This window comes from Antennarius striatus, chromosome 6 (assembly GCF_040054535.1).
Source record: "Antennarius striatus isolate MH-2024 chromosome 6, ASM4005453v1, whole genome shotgun sequence".
NCBI lineage: Eukaryota > Metazoa > Chordata > Actinopteri > Lophiiformes > Antennariidae > Antennarius > Antennarius striatus.
In genome coordinates, this window is record NC_090781.1 from 13586245 (window position 1) to 13597755 (window position 11511).

An 11511-nucleotide genomic window follows, 5' to 3' on the forward strand; every position below is an offset into this window, starting at 1 on the left:
CATTTCATTACTCTACTTAGACTGAGTTGTCTTGTTCAACATTTTTTGTCACTTTTTCAATTTATCAGACAACGTTTGTCAAAAGGAAGAGACTGTCTGCTCTGGAGGAACTTTTTGAGGCAGAGGACAGAGCTCTGAAAAGTGGCGCCATAGCAGAAAAGTCACCATCAATATCAGACAGGGTCCAACAAGATATCCAGCTGTACAGAAACCTGCCTGCTGTACCCACATCAGAGGACACTTTGGCCTGGTGGTGGGAAAGACGAGACACTTTGCCTCTCCTGTTTCACCTCTCCAACTCATATTTATGTGTTCAAGCATCATCTACTCCTCAGGAGAGGGTATTTTCAATGGCGGGTGAGCCACGAGAGATCACATTGTACAAGATCTGGTGGATATGCAGATCTTTCTTCAAAACAAATGTTAAAAGTCTATACCATCAACAATATCTGCAGTATGTGTGAGGTGTAGATGCAAGAAATTACCATAAGCAGGAATTGAATCCATGGCCACTGCAGTCTCTGTATATGAGTCATAAGCTTAAACCACTGTCCCAACCCTAACGCTGGACTAGCCCTTCATATAATCTATATAAGCTTTTAATGATTTGTGTGCTATAAGAAAATGATTACGAGATACAAAGAACAATATTTAATGAGCTGAGCATTGCAATCTGTGTTTGTGTCCGTTTAGAGATCCTTAATATGAAAAAAATGTGGGGGCTATGTGTGAACATTTCAAAGGTATGAAAGTTAAAATCTATTTTTGTAGTAGTATCCCAAGAGTATTGGCCTAGGGAGTGTGGCAGCATATCCACACACAGGTGTGTGTAAATATTCGCTGATGTTTTACTGATAAAACAGTTGGCAATTCAGTGTGAAAGTTACAGAGGTTTACTTCCTTCGATGATCTAAAGTTGAAGGGGAGGCATATAACAAAGACTCAGTGATTTAACAGATTGGTGGCGAAAAGCAAACTAGTCCCAGAACCAGTTATGCCAGACCAGCATAGTAATACATACTTAATGATAGCATTGAATTTCACTGCCTGTACATTTTTAAAAAAAAATGCGTGTACGTGTTTTCATTGCAATTTCCTTAAAATGCATAGGATCTGGCAAGGGATTATTAACTGTCCAAACTTCATTGGACACACAAGACGGAGTGAATAAGCCTCAGAAAATATTTTGCAACAAATACTATATGCTGAAAGAGGATCTCCCTTTTCTTTCCGTTAAGAACTGAATAGTTCAGTCCTCACCTGTGACCCACTGACAGGTGAGGTTTCTTCCATTCATCTGCTGGAGCCTATCCCACACACACACACACACACACACACACACACACACACACACACACACACGCACGAGTTATCTGGTGTGACACATTCATAAACGTTTTGTGGAGGTGTCAGAGAGTGAACCTACAAACTCTGCACGGAACGGGATCGAACCCAGAACCGTATTTCCGTGAGCCGACAGCCCTTAAACCAGTTCCTTTGATTATTATTATTGGCCTGAGTCGTTTTATTTTGAAGGTTTGCCGGAAGTCATGTTAATGTTGTCGTTCACTTAGATATTCGACCTCGAAAGAGTGGCTTGTAGGTAGCAGCGCAACAAAGTACAAATTCAGCAACCAGTTTTGTTTTTTTCTCGGTAAAGCTAGGGCAGAGCCGGACAAAACAAACGACTGCAATCAATACAGATGGCGACTGTGAGACGTTTGAACAAAATATATGGACTATGTTTCCATAGTGTTCGTCAGACGGCCGCTCCGAGGCTGTTTCAAAACAGAGCTTTCAGAGTCAACGTAAGTTCAAATGTGAAACACTAGCATTAGCATATCGATACGAATTGTTGCTTTAAACCATTAATCCCCCACATGTGTAAGTGTTATATTTGCATGGTAAGCAAAAAGGTTCATGCAGCTACGAGAAGGTTACGTGTCGCTGTAATAGTGATAATACATTTTATACTACGATAAGGATTGGTAGCCATCAGAGAGTAAACACGTCACTAAACCAAGTTATTGCAGCTAGCATAATTATGTTAGCTGACAACACCTTTCGAAAACGAATTTAACCATTTTTCCACTCAGATTCTAAATGGCGGCTGTATTAAGTCAAAGCGCCACGTATCTGTGATAATAAATGTCTGACAATGTATTTATAATCTCTGCTAACATGAGTACACCTTGAGTAAAGGCATTTAGCTAAACGGCTAAAGTTTTAGCTAGCTACAACTCCATTGGTGGAGTCAAGGGGCGTGAGATGAAAACGTTCGTCCTAAAACCAGGTTTAACATCAAAATACAGTCGGTTTAATCACGTAAAAGGGCCGTGGGGATGAAGTACAAAGTAAGATCTACTGTCAGTAGAAGGAAAGGTAGACTTCCGGGTGTCTCATCAATCCCCAGGATGTGGTGATTCAAGTGGGTCATTTAAACACATTTTTATAATGGTGGGGCTATCGGGCAATAAAGTTGAATATTTTATTTTTTAATTATAATTCCTGCAAAAATATTGTTAGTCAAAGTGCAATGAAACTGACTACTGTACTCCGTATCTGCATAGTGTGATGTATTAAGAAGGCCAACGATGTTGGAAGGATTTCATCATAATAAGTGAGGGGCATTAGATGCTAATCAAGATACAGAAATAGCAAATGTGTCAGGGAACACAACTTAAAATAAAGTGGACTTTGCCTTTGACTTTAAAAACAACAAGACAAGCATGAAGAACCCAGGATACACCATTACCTGTGCATTTTATTGGAGTTCTTTCAGTGTCATTGATTTGAATTATGTGGAAAATTAGCATTTTCAAAAGGTAAAAGAACTTTATTAGAAAATTTGAGCAGTTCTTTTTTTATTTTCCATCACCACCGTATGATATTAATAAATAGTGCTTGTGTTAAATCTGCCAGGCTGTGCAGTGGCAGCAGCCGTTTGACTCGTCACTGGAAAAGCCTCAGTTCCCTGGAGCCTCAGCAGAGTTTGTGGATCATCTTGAGTTCATCCAACCCAATGTCATCTCTGGGATCCCAGTGTACCGGGTGATGGACAGGCAGGGTAATATCATCAACCCCTCTCAAGATCCTCAGGTACAGTCAAGGTACCGGTTATTGAAAATTAATCTATGACGTCTACGCCTGACAAACCAAAGTTCTTTTTTTGTTGTTATTTGGTGTGTCTCGTTTCTCAGCTCTCCAAAGAGACAGTTTTAAACTTTTACCAGAAAATGACACTGCTGAACACAATGGACCGCATTCTCTATGAGTCCCAGAGACAGGTATGTTCCTGTTTTTCTCTCTTGAGTCCTGTTCTGTGCATAGTTTGTATGTTTTCCTTGTATTTGTGTGGATTTTCTACGGGTTCGCCCGTTTCGTCTCACCACCAAGAACATGCACTTCAGGTATTTTACCTGAGTGAAATACCTGAAGTGCATTCAGTTGAAATTGTTGGATGCATTTTACCATGCAACAATTGAACAGCATAAGATTGTTGTGTTAATTTGTCTCTTTGACAGGGTCGAATCTCTTTTTATATGACCAACTATGGTGAAGAGGGGACACATATTGGTAGTGCTGCTGCTCTTGATGCGAATGACCTGGTCTTTGGTCAATACAGAGAAGCTGGTAAGGATCACATGTCTTATACTGTAGTTTGACATTGTGTGCAATGCCACAAAACAGGCGTGCTGCAGGGCTGTGGCTGGGTGCCAGCCCTTCCTCACTGAAGCGATGACCTGCAGGTTACCGTCAGTTGATATTCAAATTATATGGCACTTCTGCTTTTTTCTGGCACGTAAATGACACATCCTGACTTCCTCTACAATTATGAGGTTTTGTTCCTATTTTATTGTTGGTTTTGAAAAATGATATATTTACATCCCGCTTCAAAGTGGAGATGTATTGTAATTGTCAGTGTTTGTGTGTTCGTCCATCCATCTGTATGTCCACCAAATATGTTCACAGATAGAAAGATGAAACAAAAAGCTCATTACTTGGGCGGCAAAGGGGATGAAAATGAGATGATGACCTTGACCTTGAGAAAACTAGGTGAAGGTCAAATTTAAATTTTTGTACACTCAGGAACCGGATAAGATAGAAAGACGAGGGAGAAGGCCAGTGTGAGTAAGACCGTAGATCAAAGCTATACACTAGCTTTGATCTATGGTCAAAGCTAGTGCATAACTTTGACCTTCCCTGAGATGTCAAAGCTATGCACTTGTCAGGTACTACTTTCAGGGTACCCTGAGCTAAGTCGCAGGATGTTGCAGTCTCTGACTGCCTTGGTTCTTGTTTGCTATTTTAACTGTGATAAATTCTTGTTGTGTATTTGGATTCAGAAGTCACAGATTATAAAGCGGATGTGTGTTGGTGGAGACTCATTCATCCAGGTCATGGTAATCCTTGAAGGTTGAATCTGAGCAACTGGAACTCTGTATAAAAGTACTATTGAGCAGAATTATCAGTGTCACTGCTAATGTCTCACTGCTATTTTACTCAGCAGTCCATCTGTTGGGGGGGGACACTTGAACATAGTTTCTTTTTAGTTGTAGGATTGTGATGTTATGTTTTGATCATAAACAATGCAAGAGATTTTTAACTTTTTATTACTGCATTACATGTTTCTGGTAGCCATGCTGACAATCACCTTAGATCTTCAGGAGTGATACTATTGAAGTTCTCTTTCAAGTTTGTTAGTCAATTTTATTCAAACAAGCATCAGTGCCAGTTTTGATCAACGGAGTTTCCGTCATTGTGTCAGCTTTTATTTTTGCATCACATTGTGATCTTTTTCTTCTTTAAAACCACATAGAAATATGAAACACACCAAGATATAGACTTCCCATCAGGTTTTCAATGATATGCATGATAGCATCATGTCAGTACTCTCTTCTATCAAGAATATTTTATTCGTGATGTGATTTAAGGACTCAACTTTAAGGCATAAATAAAGTAAAAGTCATTATTTCACCACATATAAGCACAGATTGTGTCGGAGAGGTATGTCAAGAAATGGTTGGCACTCCCAAAAATGTCACAGCCACTGTCAATATCTGCATGCAAATCTAACTGATGTCACACCCTGAAACTCTCTCAATGCTACTTCACTCTTTAGCTTGGTGCCCATAAAAGCTCACAAACAGTAATGACCTTCCTTTTCTTTCTCCTCTCGTAGATGTTAAAAGGTTTGGTACCAAGTTCTGTACTTTAGGGGTACTGCCCGATTTTGATAGATAGATAGATAGATAGATAGATAGATAGATACTTTATTAATCCCGGAGGAAATTGCATGCTTCAAGTATCGATTCTTGTCACCTGATCCTCCACGTCTGTCAGGGAAAAGTTTTACACGAGGAAACATTTAGTCAGACAGAATTTAAATCTAAACTGTACACATGGAGTTTTGAACATATTTGAACAGCCTTTTCCTATAAAGGGGTGATGTTGACTTTTTTTTTGTTACTGAAACTGTAGATTAGTAAAGGTGAAATAAAGTATGAAAAAGGGGTTCTTGTGCCAGTTTAAAAATAAAGAGAATCCTAAAATATGCTGCAGGCTCATTCAGCTTAATGACCTTATTCGGCCAATGTTTTCTTATGTTGTCAGTGACTTCCTTTTGTTTTCTATGTGGACAAACAGGAGTGTTGATGTACCGTGGTTTCCCTCTGGATTTGTTCATGGCTCAATGTTACGCCAACGCTGATGACCTCGGCAAGGGCCGGCAAATGCCCGTCCATTATGGATGCAAAGACTTGAACTTTGTCACCATCTCCTCCCCTCTGGCAACTCAGATTCCCCAGGGTGAGTCTTACATCTGAAGTCTGTACAGTATAGACTTGCATAAGTTCAAATAAATATCTATGCATTCGTGATTTATGTGTTTCAGCAACCGGAGCTGCATATGCTATCAAGAGAGAAAACCTGAACCGAGCCGTAATCTGTTACTTTGGGGAGGGAGCAGCCAGTGAAGGGGATGCACATGCCGGGTTCAACTTCTCAGCTACCCTTGAGTGCCCTATTATATTTTTCTGTCGTAACAATGGGTATGCTATTTCTACCCCCACCAATGAGCAGTACAGAGGAGACGGTATTGGTAAGAAACCTTAGAATGGTCATCGTCATTATATGTTTGTAAACCATCAGTCGCGTATTCGTTCATTGTTTTATTTTTACTGTGATGGAACAGCTGCTCGTGGTCCAGGGTATGGCATGCTATCCATTCGTGTTGATGGAAATGATGTGTTTGCTGTGTACAATGCAACAAAAGAGGCCCGCCGCAGGGCTGTGGCTGAGAACCAGCCCTTCCTCATTGAGGCGATGACCTACAGGTTAGTAGCTATTCAAACCATTTGTCACTTCTTTTATTATTATTATGAGGTTTTGTTTCCTGTTTTATTGGTTTTGGAACTTGATACGGGATATTTTGCCAGTTCAAATTATGAGAACTCATTGTTTTCTGATGGGTTTCAGAAGTCACAAATTATAAAATGGATGTATGTTGGAGACACGTTCATCCTGATCATGGTAATCCTTGAAGGTTGAATCTGAGCAACTGGACTGCTGTTTAAAGTTAAAACTTAGTTGAGTCAGAAGTTTTCTTAGAAATTGTTAGTGTCACAAATCATCGTGTGATCATTAGTGTCACTGTTTCCATTTCACTCCTATCTCACTCAGCTTTCCAGCAAAGGATAACGGACACTTACCTGATACTTGAAGAAAACAATGTGGAGAGAAGACAGATGGTTTCATAGTTAAGTGAAAGGAGCCATCTCTGTCAGACATCTCTAAATAGGGGCACCACGCCCATGCAATCCATCTTTGGCATCCCAGGACATTTTTTTAATCATTAACCTTTAAGGAAAATGAAATTGATAATGCTCATGACTTGCATGGCATCCATTGGGTAAACAAATCACGAATGACAATAAGGGTACTTTTGAGGCTACGGTTAGTTTATGCCTCTAACAAATGTCATCGTGTTAGGGACTTCAGGCAGTCAGAATCCTCTGATGAGGTGAAATACTTTCAAATCTGACACAGAAGTCCAGTTGCTTGCGATTCAACCACCAAGGATAAAATGGATGTGTAATTCTACAAAATGAGTTATTGAAGTTGGCTTTTTAATATCCGTATAGAAGGATGTTGGTGCACACAGAAACATTTAATCATTGACATTTTAAATGGGTAAAGACTGAAAAGTATTATTACTCATTTATTAAGTTTGTGGCGTGTTTTAACCACATAATTGATTAGTTGTAACTTCATCTTTCATAGTACAACACAGGAACAAATGAAATCGAAATCTTAAAAAAGCAGGACTTGTTGTAATTAGGTAATTATGTAACATCTTTTTGTCAGTCACTGCTATATGTATTTGTATTTTTTGTGAGCAGATGTTACTCTGAATTTCCTTGGGATTAATGAAGTATCTATCCATCTATCAATGTGAATTAGTTTTAAAAAGCAACCAGGAAGAAAACACAAACTAACAATTTTGTCTGACATGGTAGTCAAATAGAGATTACCTTCTGTTTATGGAACATTACAAAACATGTTAGTGAAGAATATTTAAAATCATTGTTTTTCAAAATCAGTCTGTAAATTAAAATTCAGTTATCCTTCAGAATTCTTCTCAAACTGTATTTTCTACAAGTTCATAGATTCAAACGTTATTCATTCTGAACAGTCGGGGTATTAAATGTGTTAGTTGTAACAAAACATTTTGACAGAATTAATATTGCAGTCAATGTGCTAAAAATTTTCATACTGAAATATTTATTCCTTCAGAATTGGCCACCACAGCACCAGTGATGACAGCTCAGCCTACCGATCGGTTGACGAGGTGAACTACTGGGACAAACAGGACCATCCCATCTCCAGACTGAGACATTACATGACGGCCCGTGGGTGGTGGAGCGAAGACGACGAGAGGACCTGGCGAAAGCAGTCCCGCAAGGTGGTGATGGAGGCTTTTGAGAGGGCTGAGAAACGGCTGAAACCCAACCCTGAACTGTTGTTCACTGACGTTTATGAGGAAACGCCATCAAACCTGATCAAGCAGAGTGATTCCATGTGGCGGCACGTGCAGCAGTACAAAGAGCACTACCCGCTCGATCTCTATGATGAATATGTCAAGATGAAGTGAGTTACAGTTTGGTCAAAGTGACTGACAATGAGGGAAGGTTAATTTGATGCACACCTTACACTGTATACCAAAATATTTTTGAGGTCATTTCTTCCTTCACGAGAAAGAACTTGCTTTCAAAAATATTTGACTCCATGCCACCAGGTTGTGATGCCTTAAGTCACTCGATTTACTGTCAGACTTTTGTTTCACAGTAATTCCAAGGTCTCCACTCCTTTGGAAGAGTGGCAATAACAGCTGGTGCACTTTGAAAGCATTGTATAACAAACATACAGATAAAGCAATAAATTGGTTGTGTTGATTTCCCATTCATTGAGGTGACTGTTTTAAGGTGTTATTTCTAGTTTAATGATTTAAGTATCTTTACCCAATAGATGGATGGGTTTGTCTGCTGTTACACACTATTCTAGTTCCCAGAATGTTCATCCATGTAGTTCGTACATGTCAAGTGTTTATGTGGAAAATAAACTGTGGAGGTCTCAATTGTCTTGGTTTAATTTTTGATTATCATGAGACATTTGGTTACGATTCATCTATATAGTGCATATTTAATTGGTATTTCATATCCCAACTCAGTGCTTGGACGGCCCACAGAAAGTTATTTGAGAATCTCGTAAACTTTCCATAGTCCAGGACTTAACTCAAAGTTATGCAATGTTAAAATCCATTCAAGGTGCCAAGTGCTAATTACGGTAAACCTGCTGTTCTGGTTCTTTTGCATTACTGTATCCTGGAATTCAAAGCAAGAATATGACATTAACTGAGATTTTAATCTATTTTTCCCTTCCATATCTGCAAGTTGTGCATTTTTCGCAGTTGTAATGTTCAACAATTTAGTAAGGGGTTGTGAATACCCTTCCATAGTCTTTTCATCTGCTGTGGTGTCCGCTGGTGAATCATAATAAGATTTTTAGTAATGCACAGGTTGTTGCGATGCTCTTGCTTGATATCGAATGTCTGAAAGCCATCATGCGCTTCAGGGGAAACCCCCAAGGCCAAAATGCACATTCCAATGTAAACGTCATCAATGGGGAAGAAAGGTACCATCTGAGATATAGAGTAGAGTGGTTTCAGCAATGCTCCAGAGAGAATAAAACCTCCTCCTCCAGCATAAGTAGGGTATGATCCTTCGTAGAAGCTTGTAGGGATATAGTATTTGTTGTTAGGGTCCAATATAGGATTTGCTGTACTGATGATTTGTCCAACGTACAACTTGGAGGCCTTTGAGGGTTCCAGATCCTGCAGGTAGCGGAGTAATGCAGGAAAGTTTACAAATACATCATCATCCCCACTGAAGACATAGGAAACACGAGGACAATTTTCTAATGTCCACTGGAGGAATGAATTCATTTTGAGCGTCAGGTTAAAGAAGGACTCATTGAAGTCCCACTGCAGGATATCCTGATATTGTCTTGCTTCAAACGACAGCACTGCGTTCAAGTTAGGGTCATCCAGTGTAGAAATACCCAAAAGAAACACTATCTGTACTCTCAATCCATTCTCGTACAGGCCTTCTCGGCCCCAGGTCTCTCGCAACGCCTGCCTCCGCTCAAAGTTTGCAGTAGTTGACTTTATAGCAAAAAGGAGGAAGGTCTGGTTGTTACCATTCCCTTCACCAGCAAGGCACTTTTTTGGTTGATTGATCAGGATTGGAGGTGATCTGCACATCATGCCCTGCAAAAAGTCTTGGAATAAGGAAGAATAGCTGTTGAAGTCGTGCACATTAACTTTGAGGAGGTCAGTCTTTAAATCCTTGCATTGAGACCAATTACAGCCTGCAATGGAAGAATTTTGTTTAGTCTTGAGGGCCATGGACAGCAAACGGCTCCAGTATGCCCCGTTTGGAGTCATGGTCTTTACAAACTGGTCAGAAACAGACACGGTGTGGACGGGAGGACAAGGCACGAAAATGTTCTTCTTGGGTAATGTTACATCACTGTTGCAGAGTTCTTGGATGGGAAGCGCCTGTGGGACCCCTGATTCACGTGTGGGACTAGTGGTAGTCTCCAGGCGCATATTCAACAGGAAAAAGATGAAAAATGAAGAAACAACGAAAACTATAACTAGAGATTGATTTCGCCTCATGGCTCTAAATAAGCAACAAAGCTGTGTGTCCTGTTGGTATTTGAATATGTCAGGGGAAACAGTCCAGGGACCTGTTGCTGTTGCCTCCAGGTTACATAGACTCCTGTGGCTGTTGACACCTAGAAATAGAGGGAAACAAGAACACTTTAATGGAAACTAACAACGCAAACTTCACTGCCTTCATCCTCAACAGACATTAAAAAACACCACCACAAACCAGTTACATGCTACATAACCACCTCAAACACAATCATTATTAGTTAATATACTCAATAATAAATTTATCTTCGAGGTCAAATTATTTGGATTAGTAAATAGGATGATCAGCAATCAATACCAGTAACATAGGCTCTTTTTTTTTAATGTCACATGCTTTCAGTGTTAAAATCAGGGCTTTGAACCAGAATTTTTTTACCCATCGGCTCATTCCAAACAGAAACAGAATACTGTATAGTTTTGACGATGAAATAAATAAATGTCGCACATCAGACGCACACACCTACCTAAATCTTGCGAGAAAATAGTGACGAATAAGCCGCAACATCTCCATGGCAATTACATAAAGAAGAATGCATTACAACAAACACTTCCTATGTCCGGCGTCTGATCAAAACGACAAAAAAAATGTCCAAAGTAGTAAAAAAAAAAGAAAGAAAAAAGATCCTAAATCATCGGATTAGTATAACGGACGATAAATTAAATAAAACGCGATTGATCTCTCGTCGCTTTTATCACACAATTCGGCGGTGATCCGTAGATGGTGCTCTTCCAACCTGATGAGTGTGTGCTCCCATGGGGTTGGGGCAGCACCTGTGCCTCACCTGTGTAATTAAAACACACCGTTCATAAACACACCCGTTCACTTCTGACAGTCCTCAAACAGCAGGTAAGTAACGATGTGCTCCTGATACATTCACGTCCAACCGCTTTATTTGACTATTAATATATTTGATTCACGTATGCCGTTACAAAAACACCTGTGTTACAGGTGAGAATTCCTTTCAACTAAAGTCAAAAACAAATTTAGACAATTGTTAATTAGAAAATCAATATTTTGTTTCGGTAAATTACTTACTAAGGCTACTGAAGACTGAAGCTTCTGTAGGAGGAAGAGGAACGAAATGGTTGACTGGACAGGTGTGCCAAACCTCATCATTTGATTCCCAGTATTAGTGGTTTTTTTCTTTGCAGCAGGTTGTCCAATCCCGTGAGGCGGACACGTTCAGGTGTGTTCCTGGGTAAAAAGGTGACGCTTGGATCAAGTGAAGGACACG

At 39.8% G+C, this 11511-nt stretch overlaps 2 protein-coding genes across 2 annotated transcripts; one reads left to right on the plus strand and one right to left on the minus strand.

Annotated features, from left to right (window-relative positions):
• The first annotated feature begins 1557 nt into the window (after window positions 1–1557).
• On the plus strand, window positions 1558–8635 carry bckdha (branched chain keto acid dehydrogenase E1 subunit alpha). The gene is made up of 8 exons (XM_068318197.1): window positions 1558–1808; window positions 2923–3099; window positions 3201–3287; window positions 3525–3633; window positions 5647–5808; window positions 5894–6100; window positions 6194–6335; window positions 7795–8635. The coding sequence occupies exons 1-8, from the start codon at window positions 1704–1706 to the stop codon at window positions 8150–8152; spliced, it is 1347 nt and encodes a 448-aa protein (XP_068174298.1). The 5' UTR covers window positions 1558–1703; the 3' UTR covers window positions 8153–8635.
• Window positions 8636–8770: 135 nt separating this feature from the next.
• On the minus strand, window positions 8771–11389 carry b3gnt2l (UDP-GlcNAc:betaGal beta-1,3-N-acetylglucosaminyltransferase 2, like). Its single transcript, XM_068318198.1, has 2 exons — window positions 11313–11389; window positions 8771–10356 (listed from the first exon to the last, which is right to left on the minus strand). The coding sequence occupies exon 2, from the start codon at window positions 10235–10237 to the stop codon at window positions 8978–8980; it is 1260 nt and encodes a 419-aa protein (XP_068174299.1). The 5' UTR covers window positions 10238–10356; window positions 11313–11389; the 3' UTR covers window positions 8771–8977.
• Window positions 11390–11511: the final 122 nt, after the last annotated feature.

What these genes read in the sequence shown, in the direction of transcription:
- b3gnt2l (XM_068318198.1), bottom strand. Translation starts at nt 10,237, where the DNA reads ATGAGGCGAAATCAATCTCTAGTTATAGTTTTCGTTGTTTCTTCATTT.
- bckdha (XM_068318197.1), top strand. Translation starts at nt 1,704, where the DNA reads ATGGCGACTGTGAGACGTTTGAACAAAATATATGGACTATGTTTCCAT. An exon ending in ACCCCTCTCAAGATCCTCAG is followed by an intron (nt 3,100 to 3,200) that starts GTACAGTCAAGG and finishes CTCGTTTCTCAG; the next exon opens with CTCTCCAAAGAGACAGTTTT. An exon ending in TCTATGAGTCCCAGAGACAG is followed by an intron (nt 3,288 to 3,524) that starts GTATGTTCCTGT and finishes TCTCTTTGACAG; the next exon opens with GGTCGAATCTCTTTTTATAT.